Source organism: Hyposmocoma kahamanoa, unplaced genomic scaffold, assembly GCF_003589595.1.
Source record: "Hyposmocoma kahamanoa isolate Upper Pololo Valley unplaced genomic scaffold, ASM358959v1 97, whole genome shotgun sequence".
NCBI classification, from domain to species: Eukaryota; Metazoa; Arthropoda; class Insecta; order Lepidoptera; family Cosmopterigidae; genus Hyposmocoma; species Hyposmocoma kahamanoa.
The window spans coordinates 2,436,585-2,458,373 of record NW_020655294.1 but is presented as its reverse complement, the minus strand read 5'-3'; the positions used below and the strand labels follow the sequence as shown (position 1 = coordinate 2,458,373).

The window sequence follows — 21,789 nt, the reverse complement described above, 5'->3', positions numbered from 1 at the left end:
TCGGAATCCATACTGGCGATCACTGAGGAGGTCATTGTCTTCAAGGTGTTATAGAAGACGGTTGTTGAGTACACGTTCCATAGTCTTGCAGAGTATGAAAGTTTATAATGTCAGGATGTTTGGCCACCATCATATTCAATTATTCTTTGTGAAATTACTCCGCTAGTTTGTTATAATTATTAATACAAAGATCGAACGATCCGGCTTTATTCGAACCAGCGCCTTTCAGCAATCCGTGAGTGAAGAAATATATTTCTCACAGATGGCGATATAGCAAAAACGTTGTTAAATCAAAAGCAAGGATCTGCAACAAGCACACAGGAAAATTTGTGAGATCTGCTGGTTCATTGCGTGGCTTAATTGGCAGAGCGTCTTGCACGGATAGCTGGAAGGCGGTGGTTCGAATCCAACCGGATCGAAGGAATTTTTCTTAGTGTTCGATGTTTATATTAATGTTTAAGCATTTATCGAACCGAATTATTTTATTTCTTGTGAAATAAGTATTTTATGGGTAATTTATTTACCGACACAACTACTAGAAGAAAGTATTATGTATTTACACAAGTCTTCATCTGAATTATTCCAATTATGGACAATCAAAATTTTGGTCACGACCTGCCTAGATCAGTTCCACTCTCGTGGACCTCCATTACAGTTTCATGTACCCCTATTTTTTTTCTCTGACATAGACCCCTTGTAGGTCGGAGTGGACACCCAGGGAGTTAATATAACGCAGTTTGGGAATCATTTAGTTAGATGGTAGCCCAGTGGGAGACGGAAGACGACTTTCATGTCTAAGTAACGTACATTTGTGAATGTTTACTAGCTATACCTCTCGCCAACGATGAAGGAAAAGATCGTGATGAAATCTGCACGACGAAGAAGGATTACTACACACTTTGAAATACCACACCCGTAATACACACATCAAAAGTGTCTAGTGATGAAGCACGTTTTTGCCAATTGCTGAAAATGAGGTTTTTTTTAGTGAATTCTTTTAGAACTAATGCAATTTTTTGGTCAATTTAATTACCAAAATCAAATATAAAATTGACAAAAAAAGATTAAAAACTTGATTTTCAGTAATTGGCAAACACTTTTGATGTGTATAGGTACGTAGGGGAGAGCGTGGCTTAACGTTCCGATTTTCAAATAAGTTGAAGTTTTATACTGAAAACGAACAACCAGCCCCTCGAGGGGGGAGCTTATAGCCCCAAATTACGTTTTTATACGAAGACTGACATACCGTATATATTAATAGAATCAATGAAAAAAATACTCAAACAATAAGATTTCTTACTAATGTCACTACAATTTAGAAAAGTTACGTATGAATCGGCCCATAATAAACAGAGACAGACCAAAAAATTTAAACAAGAAAAAATTTACTTTCGTGATGTTTTGACAGCTCCACGCACATAGCCACACTTTCGTCGTCGCCGGAGTAACTGAAATGGCTGCAGGCAATGCGCATCACCTGACGCTTTAACGACGTGCTTCACATGTATTTCTATATATTTTTCTTGCAAAGTTATTGCTGTGAGAAGAACTTACCCCGGGAACTACCAGCTCCGGTCTCCCCTACGCACTTAGAAGTGACGTCTGACTACCAGCGAGACAAATAATCTGTTGTTGATGATGATAATATAATAATAATTAGTGGTGGATTATTACCATTTCAGTCACACCATACATAGATAGATAAAACGTGTATTGTCTTGCATCACACACACAACAATATACAAATAACCAACGATTCGGACTCGGAATCTGAACTTTACAGCAACTATAAAACATATTTTCTCAAACATGTCGGAAATCATTGCATTACTTTCACGAAACGAGCACGGAAAGTTTGTCATGTACCAACTTGTACCCGGCCAAGGGCTGCAAATGAAAATCTATTACCCTACTGTCTGCTGCTCTAGACTTAAATGTATCTAATAATAACAATGAAATACGTAAACAGGCAAAAGAAAAACTCATACAGCCCAGTGATCGTAATTACGAGAATTACAAAATACCTCCCTTTTTTATAACATCAAATGACGGGACGAACAAGTCGTTTGCCTGGTGGTAAGCTACACGCCTATCCATAACACTTGCAGTGCCACTCAGAGCTTCAAAGATCTGAGGGGCACTGCCACTACACCGGTCATCCTGAGACATAAGTTCACAAGTCCCATGTGCCTGTAATTACCAGGCTTAGGTACGAGATTTTAAAACCTAATTATGTAATGATTGCATACAATACTTTTTCTATGAGTAAATAAAATAATGAATATTTAATGTATATTTTGTTAACAATCCATGACAATAAACTCAAACGGAAGCCAAATAAACGCTACAAAACAAAAAACCAAAGAGATAGAATAGAAGCGGCCAAGTACCGCTTAATTTTAACCAATCTTTTTTTTACAAAGGTTTATGCTTAGAATAATAAAGCATAGAAACCTAGTCCGCACACGCTAAGTGAGGCAAATTAAAGCGCGCCAAAAGGGCCTACACGAGCGGGCGGGCCTTCAGTGCTCAAGGTCAACTTGCACCGCGAACAGCTCCACAATTTTACCTAAAAATGACGAAATGTGCGGTAAATGAGTGTAAAAATACGTCAGACAAACATAAAATAGATACTAACATCACCTTCCACAAGGAAGTAACGCGTTTCAACTTGTATTTTTATATAAATATTCACTAAAACCGAAAATGAACCTACTATTAAAACTAGCCTACCTGAATTTGATTTTTGCCTCACTTGTGACAGTTCGTTTGATATGAAACTATCATTCTATGCGTTATTATTCTAAGGGTTTATGGCATGGTTTCAAGACCAATTTCACCAATCAGGAGGCAGAAGAACGTTTGAGTTTGGTTTTGGTCAAATTTGGTATTTTAAGTGTGAGGTTCTTTTTTGAAACTCATTATAGTTCCGTGTACAACTATAATGAAGTATTTCAGTTCATTAGAGAGTGGGGAACTTCGCCGAAGATCATGCCTACTACTGGGCTGACACTTTTCTTTTCTGCTGGCGAATACGCATGTTTGGAGCCATTCTACCCATGCTAAATTAGTGGATACAGCCTTAAATGAGACTTGCCAGCTCATCCTCCGACCTCCACAGAAATGTAGCGGCATTTTGCGAAAGAGCAAAAATAGCCATCGACAGTTTTGTCAAATGTGTCGATCTTCTGAGCATTGAGTCGGCTCAGGCTACGTGCAAAAAAAACGGTGCAGCCTTTGGCGCGAAAGAGTACCAGCTACGTTTGTCCCGCCTTCTGTCTTCCTCCTCGGACACGAATTGCCATGGCGGATCTGAACGTCTTTAAATAGGCGTCGAACTCAGGTTGATCGGATCAAGGACAATTTGTCCAGGTGGTGATTTTCGGATGGTTCTAACCTGGACTGCTTGTGCGGTGCGACGCAAACGATGGCCCAGCTCATATCGTGCCCTGCGTGCTCTAACACGTGCACGCCTCAGGATTTAATGGCAGCCTATAGTGACGCGGTCGGCGTGGCTGAGTTCTGGGCCACAATACCATAATGTATGTTATCGATACCATATGAAGAAGAAGAAGAAGTAGCGAGTACCATAGACAATAGAATTTTGACACAGAACTAAAAAAGCGCCGGAGTAGAAAAAAACGTTACTTGGTTGGCTGGTTTGTCATGGTACGAATACGAATAATGTTATTATAAGCATATAATAGCTTCCAGTGAAATAAAATGTTTTTTTAAAAGGTTATAATGTGCCTCAGGTTAAATTTAAACTTTGTTTGTTCCTCTAAATATATACGTCCATAAGTATATTTTTTATCTGTAACTGACTTACAAGTTTAAATTAAAATTGAACATGTCAAGTTTAAAACTTGAAACTTACCCTTCTAAAAACGTCAGAATACAGTTTTATCTGTCACACAATCGTACCATACAAAATATATTGAATTGCATGGAATGACCTATTTACAATTTATCTTTTACGCTGTTATGGTCAAGCGTGCTACTGTCCTTTTTATTTTTTTAAATAGAGGGTTGTAAAACAAATTTATATTTTCATCAATGATTACAGTTTTGCGTCTTATTTGTATTGCTATAGGATATAAAAAGTATGTTATCGGGTGAATAAAAATTAGCTCCATAAGGAAAGTAGCCCTCGTTTTAAAATATTAATACAAGAAGGGCTGTCACCCCTTCATAAAATAGTCCGAGAGTTAAAACCGGTTATCTTACTTCATTTTGTATTAAAAATATGTACAGTTTGTGTCCCAAATAGGTCATTACTAGACATGTGTCGCTTTGTATTGTTTGAATTGTAGAAACAAAGGTTTTGTAATATTGATTTTATTGAATATGATGTTTTACTACCATCATATTATTTTGTTTTTGTGAAATTACTCCACTAGTTTGTTTTAATTATTAATACGACTGGACTCAAACTTGCATCTATATATATGCCTACTATTCACAATGACGAATAAATTTGTTTAGGAAACATGAATGACGGCACTTTATTTAAAAAATGACATTCATTGTGGAGTATTGAACTGAGTAACGCTTACAACTTAAAATTATAAGCGTACTTTAGTGCTTATATTATAAAGCATACTTTTTAAAGGTCTTTTCATTTAAACGCCCATCTCTAATTATAATTACTCATAACCAAAATCTGGATATTTTTTTTATTTTTTATTAACCTATTATGTCCCACTGCCGGGCAAAGGTCTCCCCCAAAATCCTCCATTGCTCCCTGTCTTTGGCAATCTCCCACCACTCTCTCTCAAACCAATCAAAGTCGTCTCGCGAACGCCTTCCCGGCCGTCCACGCCGTCTCTTTCTATCCTCGGGCACTCAAGGAGTGACTTCACAAGTTACATCCTGCTTTCGTGTTTCGGGGCCCACCCAATCTCATTTCAGCCTGGCTGTTTTGCTCCCCACATCAGCAATGCTAGTCATCGAACGCAGCATTGTATTGCGCACTCGGCCAATACGTTTAAATCCCAGAATGCTGCATTCCATCGTCCTCTGGCAGATCTAGAGTTTAGACTTCTGGAACTCGGTAAGAGACCATGTCTTTGCACCGTAGGTTAAGATGGGCAGGATGCACATATCGATGAGTTGGCGCTTAAATGACATAGGGAGATTACTCTTCAAGTACAGGAGTACTTTGAAGTACTTTGAAGGATCAAGGATCAGTAGGCCTTCCAGGCGTTTTCTATGCGACCTTATCTTGGCTGTTTTCAAAGCTTGTTAACTGGCCCAGGTAGATATACTCATCGACATACTGGATTTCCTGCCCGTCTACCTCGACCCTGCCTTTCGATTTGTTATACATTATGTGTGTTTTGGTCCGGTTTATCTGAAGTCAATTACAATTTTCTAATTCAAGTAACTTTTTTTACAACAAAACAAAAGTGATTTACGTTTTTGTGCAACAAGCTCCCAGCCTATAGCTTCTATTTAGGGTTGCTAACCAGTGTGATGGGGCTGATAAAGACAGGGCAAACTAATTATATACTGCTCGTATTATTATGCGAAACTACACAGTTCGACTGTGAATTGTCCATTGATTTATGTTAAAGAAATTTTTATGCGGAAACGTACTTATAGGCACAATGTTATCAATATAGCAAACTGTAGTCTAGTTTTAATGTGGTCAAGTTTTTTATAAATAAAAGCTACGTTAAAAGTTCGTAGAATTACATCTACATATATTTGCCAAGTTTCATTGAATTCTGTTACCGGAAAGTGATTCACACCCTAGTTTGCCACCCTATGTGGAATAATTGTTTCACATTTAAATGGGAACAAAAACTAATCATCTAAATCGGTTCACAGATAATAATGATCGTATAACCTACATACAAAAACAAATACAGTCGAATTGAGAACCTCGTGATTTTTGAAGTCGGTTAAAAATATGTTTATTTCCAGGTAAGCGAATTACACTTGAAATCGAAGAATTGATTAAACTCTACTTCTTATTCGGTAAAGAAAATTCCTCTGTGAATAATGAATAATTGCTCTTGTAACTAGATATAAAGATATACGCATCACTACCCTCGATTTTTGTCATCCAAATGTCCCATTTGTTAGTCCCCAACACGGGGCAATGAATGTATGCATTATTAAAAAAAAATATTAAATCCGAAAAAATAGTTTCATTTCCTATGTAACAAAAAAATCAATCGAGAACATTGACTTACATCGAGAAAACCTAAAAAGTCAAAATGTCGTATGTAATTGAACTATGAAAGTAGCTAACGTACCAACCTAGCGGGCTCTACGATCCTGAACAATGTACCGTTCGTATTGCGAAATACGAACTCATCAAAAAAATGTTTGATCACTGCTAGACTATCATCCGTCAGCTACGCAGTGACCCTTATACTGTAGATATTCCATCCATTCGCACGAAACGTATAGCTTCTATAATAATAATGATTTATTATCTCAACACAAAAGCCTAATGCTTTGACCTGCCGCCTCTCAAACAGAGGCCGTGGTTGCGAATCCGGGGTCGCATCTCTGAGTTTCTCGGAAGTTATATGCGAAATTTAATTTGAAGTTCATCATCCATCCACCATCACGAGCTTCGGTGAAGAAAATCATCATGATAAAACCTGCACGTCGAAGAAGGTTCACAACCCTCGGAAAATGCATGAAGTCCTCAACTCAGGCTAGCGTGGCGGAGGAAAATAATAGCAACGACAAGAAAATGCCAAATAAAATTATCAGCACATCAGCAACGACTTCTTATATGAAGAAGACCTCGAAATTTGGAAGACAAACAACGAATTTTGCAATCAAAATAGTCACGTTTGAATATGTTTAAGTCTTAAGTAATAAGGACCAGGAGCTTGGCTCCGACTACCTACTTACAGCATTTGGAGTCGAAACCCTTGTCCCGTGGGGTCCCGGTGCCCTTCATCTGTACAAAATTTTGTTCAAAAAATTAATACACTGGAAAACCCAAGGGCCAATTTTATTTGTACCTTTCCTGTAATTTGTATTTTTTTAATTAGTGGAGTATTTTAATTGTGCATGTGTACAATTTGAAATAAAAATGTTAAAAGATACTTTACGACTCACTCGTGGTTGTTTTCTAAACGATTAATTAATCACTAGTTACAGGTTTCACGGGTGTTCAGCTAAGAGCCACGAAGCGTGTGACCGCTCTGATATACTCGTATTGTAACCTGATATAAATCTCAAAATCTAAATCAAGACAATATAACCACCTGCATAAGCGAAAAAGAATCAAAAAAAGAGAAGGTGAATTAGACTGTATTTATTTCTTTTTTTTGCATGTTTGTTACGAGATATCTCCGGCATTTGTGAACCGAATTTGATGGTACATTTTTGTTGAAAAGAGGGTACCTCATTAGTACCCATTTTAGTTTGAAGAAAATATTTCAATAAACCTTGGCAAATAGATGTAATTCCACGAACTTTTGAGGTCGGTTTTTTCAGTACTCTGTACTGAGATTATTTAATAATATTTAATAATAATAATAAAGCACACACTCAACATAGCCCCGCACTAGGGAAACCCTGTGTCGCGGGTGCCATGGACACATACATAGACAAACACAAATTACACCCAAACTCACGAGAGAAATAAATGTAGGCCATACAAATATTTCTCCCGGCCCGGGAATCGAACCTAGGACCTCTGCGTGGCAGTCCGGCATGGTAACCGTTCGGCCACAGAGGCAGTTATTATTATAGTTATTATATAATATATAGTTATTATATCGTCCGTTAGATTATATCGATTAGATCGTCATTCGCGATTTTGAGCACACAATTCAGTCTGCTCTCACGTCTGCGTCAATTGTAGTTTCAAATAATTTTTATCTTTCTATTTTTAATTATTTTTAACTTATCTTGTTTTTAATAGTCACTTTTTTGATAATAATAATTAAGTAATTGTTGCAATTGTTATTATTTAAGTTGGGGTTTACTTTAAGTCTTTTTTTCATTACAGTGTCCACATTTGCATGTCGTGAAGTGAAGAATTGAGTATAAGACTGCAAATACAAACAGGCTGTTCAGTGCGAAACATCCAATTAACAAAAATGGAAGCACACCGATATTTTGACAATTTTCGCCGAAAAAGACAGCCTAAATCAAAACTAAAATGACAAAAGTATGATATTTTATTATGTAAGCAATCAGATCCCGTGCACATGGCGGTTCGCGCGTGCCGGGACTCATGTGCAGGGTAATGTCATGCTGTAGAGACTTGAAAGTCCCACGTTAACGCTTTTAGCTGTCGATAATTATCACGCATATAATTAGATGTGCTAATTTTTGCACAAAGCTCCGCGTGCCAAAAATTTTCTCACTCAATATGTATCATTTCTAAAGAAGAACATTGTGAACAAATTATACTTGAAATCGTCACATTAATTAAACTGTGAGCATTACAGCGTTCCGGTTTTGAAGGGACGGAACACAAAAGTCGTGGGCCTGCCGGTAAGCGACACGCCTGTCCATGACAGTTGCAGTGCCGCTCCGAACTTTAAATCACAGAGACCGCACTGCCACTGCGCCCGTCATCCTGAAACATAACTTGACAAGTCCCATCTGCCTATAATTTCATTAGCACCCTTACAACGCTCACATTAATGCTTGACGGCAGAAATAGATAGTATATTATTTGGAAATGTGACATTTATCATTCCATAACCCACTACGTACTAACCATACTTAGGACTCGTACTTAACACCTCACGCCAGCTGATGCGGACCATCAAAAAGCGCAAAATAACATGTGTCAGTCACGTGCTTCGACATGATAGATACCGACTGCTTCAATTTATAATGGTGGGAAAGGTTGACGGCAAGAGACGCGCTGGAAGACGTAAAAAGTCATCGTTACGCAACATATGGGAGTGGACCGGAGTCACGAGAACGGAACAAAAGGTTCATTTGGACTGGGACAAATTTGCCATATTGACAGCCAACCTCCAGTAATAGAGAGGTATTTTGAAAACCTACGTACTTTAAAAATAATAAAAATACGCCTTCTTTATTGGAGATGAGCTTCAAATTCGCGGCCTCAAAGCGTAGACTTGCCTCCTCCAATACGAAATTCAATTTCATCTTGCACTTTCAAAGGGGAATGCAAGCTTTTGATACTTCCGAGGCAAAGATCGGCCTGTGATTGCATTGGATCGGTCTACCCGATTTATTTCTTTCATTATCTTTCTCTACGTTTTTGTCTGCACTACACTCCGAAAGGAGCCCAGATTAAGATCATAACTAAGAAGCTTAACATGGGGCGGTAGAAATACTTGTTCATATCTGTCTAAGCTTCAAATTGAAATATCAATGTCAAATCATCTTTATTTCATAGGTAAGCTAATTACACTTGAAATCGTCATACTTATTTAACTCTACTGCTCATTTGTAAGGCAGATTCTCCTGAGAAGAGTGAGTAATAAACTCTAGGCGTTGCTCTTTGTAAACATACATTTGAATACATTTATCATTTACAGATCTGCAGAGTGAAAACGTTGTGACCTGTACAAGTTTTCCTGTTCCATTTTACCTTAATTTGAATTTACCAGAAAATTCTAATTTAGGTTACCATACTCAGTTGTGTGTAAACTATGTTGAGTGTGTGCGTTATTTATTTATATCACCGCAACACGTTTCATATTGATTAGTGTCAATTACTCGTCGGTTAATTAGTGGATTTTTGGTGTTCATTGCTGGAGATTTTAGAGAAATTGTAGTTTAGGTTTTTTTAGTAAAAATTTTATTAGTTTTTTTCTACCTGTACTTTAATCTGCCTATTATAATTTCATAAATCATATCTGAAAGGCGCTCTTTTTCGTGTTCTGAATCAAAATTCTACTGTCTATGGTACACAGAACTGTAATGAATATTAAACACAGAACCTTAATGAGTTTCAAAAAAAGGACGTCGCATTTTTACTAATTAAAACATCAATTAGGACGTTATTCAAACGCTATACTGTCTCCTCATTGGTTAAATGGGCCCAAAAGTCTTGCAACCGGGCCATAAATCTATAAAAAAATGATTGGTTAAAATATAATCGGTACTTGGCCACGTCTATTCTATCTCTTTGGTTTTTTGTTTTGGAGCATATATTTGGCTTTCGTCTAAATAAAGAGACTGTATGGTGGAACCTTTGCCTGCCGTAACAAATGGGTTAAAATTTGTTAAAAAGAAATGAGTTTGCTGCATTGCTGTCATGGATTGATAACAGAACATACATGAAATATTGGTTCTGTTTCTTCATTTTATTTGTAGAAAAAGTATTTTATACAATCGTTACATTATTAGGTCTTAAAATCTAGTACCAATTACTTAGGCTACTCGGCAAAGCTTCTGACCTAAACGCGGTACTCGACTTTATGAGCCCCACTATGCTACGATCGTATGAAATATACTATAGCATAACCTTTCTTGAGGATTATACGAGTATATCTGTCAAGTAAACTAACTGTTGGTATATGTTTAAAAACAACAAAGTTATTTCAAATTTAAAGACACACGTCCCTTAAAAATATCGATCATTGATACTATCATCCTATTTGCAAAAAAAGGAGGAGGTTCTCAATTGGACTATGTTTTTATCTATGTTACGCGATTATACCGACATTTGTGAATCGATTTTGATGGTTCTTTTTTTAATTAAAAATTTAGAATTTTTTCTCGACATGTTTCGAACCAATTCCTGGTCCTTAATCATGAGATTATTAGAAATATATGAGTTATCCGTTATTTTTAGTTAATATGTCTGAGTCTCGCGGTTGTTTTCTATTTAAGATTCTTTTTTTGCTGGGAAGAGGGTACCTCAGTAGCGGTCTCATTCAAATTTGAAGAAAATATTCCACCTCTAAGGGCCGTATTCCAGAACTCTACTCAATGCTCAAGTCAGAATTTGAGTATGGTTTAAAGCACTCGAAATCATACTCAAGTCCCTGCCATTAGAGCCGTATTTCCAGTGCTTGTGTTGCCAGTGCAATCCTGACTTGAGCATTGAATAGAGTTCTAGAATACGACCCTAAGAGTGGCAAATTAGGAGATGAATCCGCTTTATTGAATTTCACACACTGTAGCACGATGTGCGGGACGCGGTTTTTTTATTTTCTTTTATAATACCAAGCAACGAGACGAACAAGTCTTTTATCTGGTGTTAAATGACAATGCCGGACCATAGCAGTTGCAGTGCCACTCAGAGCTTTAAATCGCAAATATCTGAGAGGCACTGCGCCCGTCACCCTGAGACATAAGTTGACAAGTCCCAATTACCTGTAATTTCACCAACACCCTTACCCTTCAAAATCGGAGCTTGTAACGTTCACTTTACCGCTTGGCGGTAGAAATAGGTAAGGTGGTAGTACTTTGACGAAGTCATCTGGCCATCTCGCTGCAGAACGTTACACGTTTCCATAAAGTCGGATAGTCATTAGCGAATTGTAATTGTAACGTGACAGATACAGTAACGAGGTTCTGGTGTGTACGCGTGAAACAGTCTTCACTCGCTAATGTCACTTAAACAGGCTTCACTCTCGAACCATGTACACACTATGATTTTTGGTACCATAACATGCAACGCTAGGGAGTACCCGGCTTAACGGATTCTTGGCTACTTTTCGATTATCGCCTATTCATCTCGTCTTCACCATGCCCCTCCCAACTCTGAAGCTTCTTTCATTTTCTCCTTGCACATTCAAAGGGAAATGCAAACTTTTGATACGTCAGACGTCAGTAGGACGCAGCTTCATGAACCTATTCAGTTTCAGTAAATTTATTCATTTTTTTAATGACAGTTTTTTTTTTAATCTTAAGTCACGTATATTTCAGATATTATTAGACCGAAAATCACACATTTACCTATTATCCAACGTCATACGGGTTAAATCGAATATTTTAACTCTGTCGACACACTACTCTACACATACGAGCTCACTATGTAAATGGGGTGGTTCATATTATTTATGAGCTGTTGAATAATTCCACGCGCATTAAAAAACTTGTAGCTTTTTGGTCGGCTGTTCGGCACGCGCGAAACGGTTCACGGTTCGCTTCTTGCAGGACACCTTTGACAGTGATTTAAAATTGTAATTTTCTGGTGCAGATTTTGCCTATGAAAATAATAATTCCCTTGATTGAAGGACAGCCAATTTTCCAAAAATAAACCGAACGAACCAGTCTCTCTTGGTTTGCTTAAAAAGTAGAGCTAATAAAGACATTTGCAAACGAAACTCAATCCTAAAAACGTTAGAATTGACCACATTTTCCAAAAAAACTGTAATATCCCTAATTTTATAAGACATAAAATATTATCACACAAAAATTAATATTAAAAATATAGGGCACAGAGTCGAAAATTGTTTGGACAGGAAAGCATTTTCCTTTATTTTCCTTCTTAATCTGGAGACGTTAGAAAATCAACCATACGTAAGAACAGTTAAGGTGTTAATTCAAATGAGAAAGACCAATTTTCAAGTTATGTAAGTAAATATAGCGAATTTCCTCCGAGGAATATTTTTTGCGATCTTTTATTTTGCAAGATAAATGGATATCTTTTGTTTTGCGCTTGAGAATGGCCACGTGGAGGCTGAAGCTTTATTTATAAAAAGAAAAACTCCATCACGGCTTTGCCTAATCTTGTAATCAAGCGAATCAGAAAGTTTACATATAATAGTATCATTTAGTACCAGTAGAGCTCCTTGTGAAAGAGGACCTTACCTATTTCTACCGCCAAGCAGTAACGTGAACATTACTGCGTTCTGGTTTTAAAGGGAAAGGGCTGCTGTTCAAACTACAGGCAAATGGGCCTTGTCAACGTCATATCTCAGGGTGACGGACGAAATGACAGTGGGGCTATGCGATTTAAAACTCTAAGTGGCGACTGGTATGAATAGGCGTGTCGTTTACCACCAGGTGTACGACTTGTTCGTCCCGCACCATTGACTGACCATCAAGCAAACTTTCCTGCCTTCGGAAGAAAGAAAGACACAAGCAACAAATTGTAAATTCGTAAATAAAATGTGTTTAAATATTTTTTAGGTTTTTCTGATAAAAAGTATACTCAAAATTACATTTGATGCTACTCGTAAGTCGTTTATATATGTTATATATAGGTATATATATAGGTATATATATATATATAGGTATATATATATATATATATACCTATATACAGAAATTTTCATTGTATATTAATCTTTTAATTCAGTACAAGAAATACACAATAATATTATTTCAACATATAAAGGCATAACTAATTTAAATGTGACTTAATATTTGACTCATGAATAGAACTAAAGGACACAATTGTATTCAAATGTGCCTTTTTTGTGTTATTGTATTGTAATTGAACAACATAATAAGGGCACTGCTCCGTACATTACTAAGTAAAATCTTTTGATATTAGTGTTTTTAATGTAATAAATGTCAAATAAGGCTTTTGTAGTAAAAAAATCTGATTATTATCATTCTCAGTCAGTTATTTCTTTTAATTTGAGCTTGCTGCATATTCAATAATAATTGATATATATATATGAATATAATAATAATAAATATATGAATTTTGATAAAAATGTTAGTTCTGACCTATTCCGTTCCGAGGGCAGTTTTCAGGCCAACGCATTTTCGGTTCGAATCATAAGTTTTTCTGTATACAGCACCGAAAACATCTTAACGTGTAGTATGTGCAACGTTCATTCTTTCCTCATAATGTGCGTGAAAGTCATTAATAAAGTGTGTTTTTGTAAGCCACGCCGACCGTGTCACTAGAAGCCGCCACTAAATCCTCAGGCGTGCTGGTGTTAGGGCACGCAGGGCACGATGTCAGGTGGACTATCGCTTTACTCGTTAATAGACTGGTTTTACACTGAAAATGGTTACTGAAATCAACAAAATATTGTTTAATGTAACTAGTTACCATTTGAGTCATATCAAGCATAATGATTGCAATAAACCATGGAGTATATAACCAGAAATAGAGACGAAATAAGGGCCATCCATCTCTGGCAACTCATCGGGCAAAATGGGACTTATATCACTTTTAAAAATTAACTCTCGTTTGCGCTGAAATCACAAATTAGAAAGCTGAAATAGTACAGCGCCAACAACTGACCTGTGTGTACATCTCCGTATATTAATAAAGACAATATCTCTAACAACGGGGGGCTGTTCCATTCGGTGGTGTGGAAAAAACAACAAAACATCTAATTACAAAACAAACGGAATCACATTTCATCGGTAATTAAATATGAAACATGTAATTTTTCAGTTTTCATCCATTATAGCAAAGCTCAAGTTAACTGGTCGATTTGAAGTGAAACAATTGACGACACCAGTCAATTGTTTCGGATTCTGGCTGGCCAATCGGAGCGCAGTTGTCACCGTAATGATTAGGCAGCATAGTGTTCAAACAAATTAAATGACATTTTGTCTCTATTTCTGGTTATATACTCAATGCAATAAACACAACGATTGCAAAAATTATTTCAAGTAAAGAATTTAACAAGAATGAAAGAATTTTCTACTATTTTTCTCTAATGTAATATAAAAATTACTTCCAATTTGCTTTCTTCGGCCAAAAACAGGTCACGGAAAGTTCGAGAAAACAAGATTGCGGCTGAGAATTAAATGAAAAATGCACATAGAACGTTCCTGTTCAATTATTTACAGCTTTACGGCGTCTGTGGGCAAGACGTGCCAAGTTTCTTTTTTACTTTATTTGAGATACGATCTGTATTACATCTATATATGTAATAGATATGGGATCGCGAGGACACGTGTAAAGCCTAAATCACGAATTGAGCTAAAGCACCTATATAATGACGGCCTAAAAACCTCTCATTGTGGAACTCCGTTTCCTGCGTAGGTTTTCAGTAATACTAAAAGTTCTTTTTAATACTTCAGGCGGTGGTGGTTATGGGTGCGTGAAAGGAGCCTACCCGCATGACGAACCATTCTTTTCCTGTACGTCTGGCACATCCTGGGATACAATCGGCGAGTACATTACCACGATGGCAAGCATAACAGTGTATGCCATTGATACGATAAGAAAAAGAAGGTCAGTTTCAGTAAGGTTTCAGGTCTTTTCCAGAACCAGATTCGTTACTGGGACAGACGGAATTGGTCCCTCGGACATGGAATGCCCTGAGCAAGAACAACATGTATCGCCTAAGGCTTGTCAAAAATTTTCGTACGTGCGTTTTGTAACGAAGAATCACAAAAATGTAAGGAAAACTGTTAGTGCACAATGCACATACATTAACATACACCTATGAAGGTACCGTAAACAGTTCCTAATACGTCAAGAAATGATAAAACTCCATAAGGACACCAACAGGGCTATCAGACAAGTCAAAGATCAGGAAACTTGAGATACATATATGTACATACATTTAGTAGCAGCTCCTTGTGAAAGAGTTCGTCCAGGGAAGCAATGTGAGGATTACTGCGTTCCGGTTTTGAAGGGTGCCTAAGGGTGCTGGTGAAATTACAGGCACATGGGACTTTTCAACTTATGTCTCAGGGTGATGGGTGCAGAGGCAGAGCACCTCAGATCTTGGCGAGTTAAAGCTCTGAGTGGCACTGCAACAGTTATGGACAGGCGTGTAACTTACCATAAGGTGCACGACTTGTCCGTTCCATTACTATCACAAAAAAAATACATACAAAATGAGTGAGGAATTTATTATGTAATTGTGAAAATCTACACTATAAATCATACATTAAGAACTGAAGATATAAACTTTATTTGCTTAATTGTTATTGTATGAGTATGTAAGTTACCATGTTTTTGTTAGTGCATTGATGTAATTAAGTTGGTTTTTAACTTAAATTAATCTGAACTCCTCCGCCGCGGATAAAGCCGAAAGGACTTTTTGAGCGATTTTTGTAATTATAGTTCCGGCACGCCATTATGGCCGTTTTGAGATTGTAATTTACAATAGTGAGGTCAAATCTCAATTCATTATCGAAAAAAATATAATCAAATGCGAATCGTATCTATTAGTTTTTAGATACCCTTATAAATAGTACTGCAAGGGGTTGCTGATTAAAAAATTTTGATAAAACGAAAATACAAATGCTTACTTAATATATCGTCAATTCGAAACTGCTTTGTTTCGCATTGAGCATTGACGCGAGTTTGCCGGAGGTAAAAGTTGTGCTGGCCAGCGATCCCAGAAGTGACGATCGTATTTGATTTCATTTTTTTAAATTACGAATTTCAAACAACAAATGCCGAGTTGTGTCGTAAAATTATACCTTCCATAAATCTTACTGCACGTCGCTGTTGACAACAATGTACAGCAATGAGCTCCTTCAACATAGTTGTGAATTAATACGAAACTCGATGATCGGACAAATGTCAAAATGGACATCATAGCGTGCCGGTACTATAGTAAATAAGTTTTTTTTTTCTGTATTTTAATCAATGAAATAAAAAATACAGGCCATAAGTGTAGGGATCTTAGCAATACTTGGCCCATCGACATGGGAAACTTGATCTAATTCTGCAACCAGACAGTCTGCAGTCTGTCTAATTCCTCAAGTACTTTCAACAGAACTATCGTCTTTGGGCTGATTGAATTGGTGCTGACGAGTACTTGGCTCACAGATGGTGACCAGCTTCTGATGATGGAATAGGAGGGTGGACACTGGAACTAAGCTTCACTAGAGACCCACCAAGTTTGTAGTAATTGAATTAGTCAATATAATATTCTTTTACGATACTAAGTGTAGAGACGAACAAATCATACGTCTGATGGTAAATACACGCCTGTCCATAACAGTTGCAGTGCCACTCAGAGTTTTAAATCGCAAAGACCTGGGGGGCACTGCCACTGCGCCTATCACCCTGAGACATAAGTTGAAACACAGCACCCTTACCCTTCCAAACCGAAACGCTGTAATGCTCACATTACTGCTTGGGGGCAGAAATAGGTAAGGTGGCAGTATTTCCCTGGACGAACTCTTTCACAAGGAGCTACAGAATAGAGTACTGGAGTTGGCTGATTTGTATCGAGTTTTTTTTAAGCAAACACGAACCTCAATGCCATCTATAAAGTATTGCAATAGTACTATGGTAATTAACGGTCGTAGATGCCATTTCCATTGATATTATTATGTTTAATAATTATCCCTTCATTATAAAAAAAAGCGACTTCAAAAGTTTTTTGAAATTACATCTATTTGCCAAGTTTAATTGAAAACGTTTAACGGAAAGTGGTTCAAATCCAATAAACTTGAAAAATTATTAACTAACTTTGTGACTGAAGCTTTTCAATTTCATGGATACTTAATATTCCATAACTTCTTTTTTAAAAAAGAAACCGACCTCAAAAACCTGGCTTATGATATGGCGCCTCAATGGCTTATCCGCTTTCACTGTGTTCGCTACATCTATTAACAAAGCTTTATTAAAATCGGTTAATGGAAAGTGGGTGAAATCAAACCTGGTTTATCCCCTAATTTGCTACCCATAGAAGTAGAATATTTTCTTAAAACTTAAATGGGACAGATAATGAAGTACCCTCTTTGCAACAAAACAAAAATCATCAAAATCGGTTCACAAATCCGGAGTTATCGCGTAACATACATAAAAAAACACAGTCGAATTGTGAACCTCCTCCTTTTTTGATGTCAGTTAAAAAAAGGGAACACCATGTTTTCTTTCGCTAGTAAATATTTTAGCATTGTAAGTTTAGAACTTGAGAATATAATTACATAGTAAACTGGTTACTTATTCACTATATTCAATCTTTATTTGCTTGCTACATGACACAGATCTTACAAAATATATTGTACCCTTACATATAATACCCTGCTGTTAAACTAATCAAAACTAATTTTTATATGAAATCAGAGAATGGTTAGATAATAATTACTAAATAAGTAATACCCGAGAACCAAGCAAAGGGCATTTATCTTTTATGCTCTAATTTATAAAATTCTTCGGTAAACAGCTGTATTTTAGATTTATAAATTTTCTTAATTTCATTTGTTTTATTATAAATTTGACTTGCTTCAAAAAATAAGGCGGTAGGTAAATAATGCACCTTTATTTGATTACGAGCTATCTATGTACCTACTCCATAGTCCTCTGTAACTGTGTTAAAGACCCATTTGACATGTTTATTTTATACATTATCATCATCGAAAGCCCGATTTCACCCACTACTGATCATAGCCCCCCCGCTGTTAGTTTCATTCCCCACGACCTAAACCAGTCTCACCCAGATATAGCTCGCGAATTTGAGGATGTACTACGTTTCTATAGTCTCATCTTGGCCACCATTAATTTTATTATTTACTTGTATTTTCTTTTTTAAAGAGTATTATAGACTTATTTGATTAATATTTCCAAATTCTTCTTCTTTTATCTTTTATGATATTATCATAAAAGATAAAATGATATTACCACTAGTTCACAGATGACTTTTTAACTTTAATTTCAGATAATGTTCGTATATAACGAGACTGTGATCGTGTATTAAACAATACTAAAGTTACATTTTTACGTAATAACTTAATTTTATACGCCAATGTAATCAACCGTTCATTTGTAAGATTTACGCAATAATATTTCAAAACGAAAAACAAAGAAAGAACGTAATCAGGACATGATTAATAAGGAAACAAGAAATGTTATACGAAAACAAATATTGCTTGGAAAAGAATTAAAGGGGCTTTCAACATTGTTTATTTAACAAAAAGGAACTTTGTAAACTTACCAAAATTAGTATAAAAGAAATCTAATATCGAATACCTGTTACCTCTGCTAAGAAACATATTTACGACAACGCCGGCGAAGGAATTGCGTCATAAACCGCTCTATTATATAACCTCAGTTACTTTGTTTACGGGTGGCGGAGACAAATATAGGCATAGTAAATAGTAGCCCTTATGTAGTATTTGTAGTAAAGTGCGGTTATGCAACTTTGATCCCTGGCAATGCGAGGTGAGCCAAATGGAACCTAGTTAGCTAGTTCCCGGGGCGGGATCGATGCGACGGGGTGTATCTGGTTTTTTCGGACACTATACCAACGGGAGGGGTGAACGAACCGTGTTATGTAAGCCGGTCGATAGCGGCGGGCATGCGCAACCCCTAGCCCGGCCACCCTCAATACAGCTCGCGCGCGCTACCCCTTCGGACGTGCCGTGTTTTATTTTACCGCGTTTTTCGTTTCCCTTTCGTTCTTTCCGTTTATGATTTAACGCCACCATGTCTAAAGGCGACGGTGAACAACAGAACGGCTCCGGTGAGGAGTCCAAGACCAACCTGATCATCAACTACCTGCCCCAAAGCATGACGCAGGAGGAGATCCGCAGCCTCTTCTCCAGCATCGGGGAAGTGGAGTCGTGTAAGCTGATTCGCAACAAAGGCGCCGCCTTCCCGGATGCACTCAATCATGCTCTTCACGGCGGCGGACAGAGCCTCGGCTACGCCTTCGTCAACTACCACCGCGCTGAAGACGCAGAGAAGGCAATTTCCACTCTGAACGGGCTCCGGCTTCAGAACAAAACCATCAAAGTCTCATATGCGAGACCCAGCAGTGAAGCCATTAAAGGTGCAAATCTATACGTGTCAGGATTGCCAAAAACGATGACACAAACCGAGCTCGAGAGGCTCTTCAGCCCTTTCGGGCGTATAATCACCTCCAGAATCCTGTGTGAGAACTCTGGCGGCAGACCGTTCACCGGTGGCGAACAAGGGTTGTCTAAAGGAGTTGGATTCATTCGGTTCGACCAACGCGTGGAAGCGGAGCGGGCGATTCAAGAGTTAAACGGGACAGTGCCGAAAGGAGCTTCGGAGCCGATCACAGTGAAGTTCGCGAACAATCCGAGCAACAACGGGAAGGCCCTGGCTCCGCTGGCGGCGTACCTGCCGGCGGCGCTGCGATTCCCCGCCCCGCTGGGCAGATTCAGTTCAGGCAAGTCCCTCCTAGCTATCAATAAGGGCCTGCAGCGCTACAGCCCGCTGGCCGGCGAACTGTTGGGTGGCGTGCTGCCCGGTGCTGTCGGCTCGGAATGGTGCATTTTTGTTTACAACCTCGCGCCCGAGACAGAGGAGAACGTCCTGTGGCAACTCTTCGGGCCATTCGGCGCCGTCCAAAGCGTAAAGGTGATACGCGACCTCCAGACCAACAAGTGCAAAGGGTACGGCTTCATAACGATGACCAACTACGACGAGGCAGTCGTGGCCATCCAGTCACTGAACGGCTACACCCTTGGCAACCGAGTGCTGCAGGTCAGCTTCAAGACTAACAAGATAAAGACCATTTAAGTGGATCGTCCCGGACTCGGCCTAGCTGGACGCTAGGACGGCACAGCAGGCGCGCACCCATACATATTCACACTTACAATACACCCGCGGCTCGTGCGGCCGCCGGATCGCAACCAAAAATGTTCGTACGCTTTTGGCTGCGCTTCTCAAGGACCTGACATGATAGACTGTGTCTTCCCGACATTAGAGGGCTCGCCGGCCGCTAGTGGCGCGGCGAGCGAGTTTTGTACATTAAAGTTTTACTAGCGAATGTTTTTGACTCGCTCTTTTGTGCGGGCCTTTGTTCGGCGTCGGCCCTTTCCTCGACATATACATAACGTATAGCGCACTCGAATTGGGTTAAGTGTTTCAGGAAATCAAAATGGCGGAATTTAACACCCGGGCGGAATGGTTGTGCGCATGTTCGGATAAAATGGCCGCCGCTGAATGAACGGCGACCGTGAGCAAGCAATAATAAATTTAGATCGACGGCATGTAATGCTATCTCTGGCCAGACTTTGAACCATACATATTGGTAATAGTCAATAACAAAATAATGATATTAAACTTCGCTTATGAACGGTTGTGGTTATCGAGAAATAGTTTAAATAATAATTAGCAATAATAGCCTAATGCTATGCTCCAATTTTATATGCGATCATATCGTAAGTACCGTAAGGTTTAAACTCGCGGTTAGGCCGGCACTGGAAGCTGATCAATATTGCCAAACGTATCGGATCGTCTCTGTCGCTCACATGTACCTTTTTACTATACATAATGTACACTCAAGTAGCACCTATCTCGCCGACATGCATCGAAACGCGAAGTCGGACCGGCCACCGGCCACCCGCCACCCACCGCTCTCGATCTCAACGAGATTTCGAGTAGGGCCGTCACAGAAGGCACTTAATCGAAGTAAAATAGTGTTATATTGTTAAAGATTGGAAAAATATATATTATCTATACTTATATTTTAATCATATATTAATCTAATTAAGGATGAAAACTAATCAAAAACTGTGATAGGTTTTGATAAAATTTTAAAAAAAACGATGTAAAAGATCTTGGATGCGAAGGAAAGATCTAAAAAGTCTTATGACAGTTGTCATTACCGCGTGGCGCGATTGCTCCATAGGTTAGATTTTTTGAGATTTTTGCTACTAGAATTCGGGATTTGGGATTACGCTTACACGCCGCGGTGCGGGAACCACGGATTTGACATACGAACAGCTATACATCGCACTGGGAGGAGAATGGGGAAAATCGATGGAGCTGTTCTGGGCCCGGGAGGGTGTCGGTTAGAGAAGGAAAGGGGGGAACATCCCTCCCCTCCTGCACGCCGCCACCCAGCCCCGCGCCTCCACTGATGAGCGTCGCCGGGCAACAGGAACGAGAGTCCGTACGCGGAACAATGGTGCATACCCTAGTCTAAAGATATCGTTTTGAAAAAAATCGATGTCTATAAACATATGATCGGTACCTGCTATAATAATAATGTATGGATGCGAACCTGCGTCTAT

At 38.4% G+C, this 21,789-nt stretch overlaps 1 protein-coding gene across 1 annotated transcript; it reads left to right on the top strand.

Moving 5' to 3' along the window:
* Window positions 1-18,926: 18,926 nt before the first annotated feature.
* LOC113238578 (protein elav-like) lies at window positions 18,927-21,317 on the top strand. Its single transcript, XM_026475400.1, has one exon. It carries the CDS (start codon window positions 19,229-19,231, stop codon window positions 20,288-20,290), a length of 1,062 nt encoding a protein of 353 aa, XP_026331185.1. The 5' UTR covers window positions 18,927-19,228; the 3' UTR covers window positions 20,291-21,317.
* Window positions 21,318-21,789: the final 472 nt, after the last annotated feature.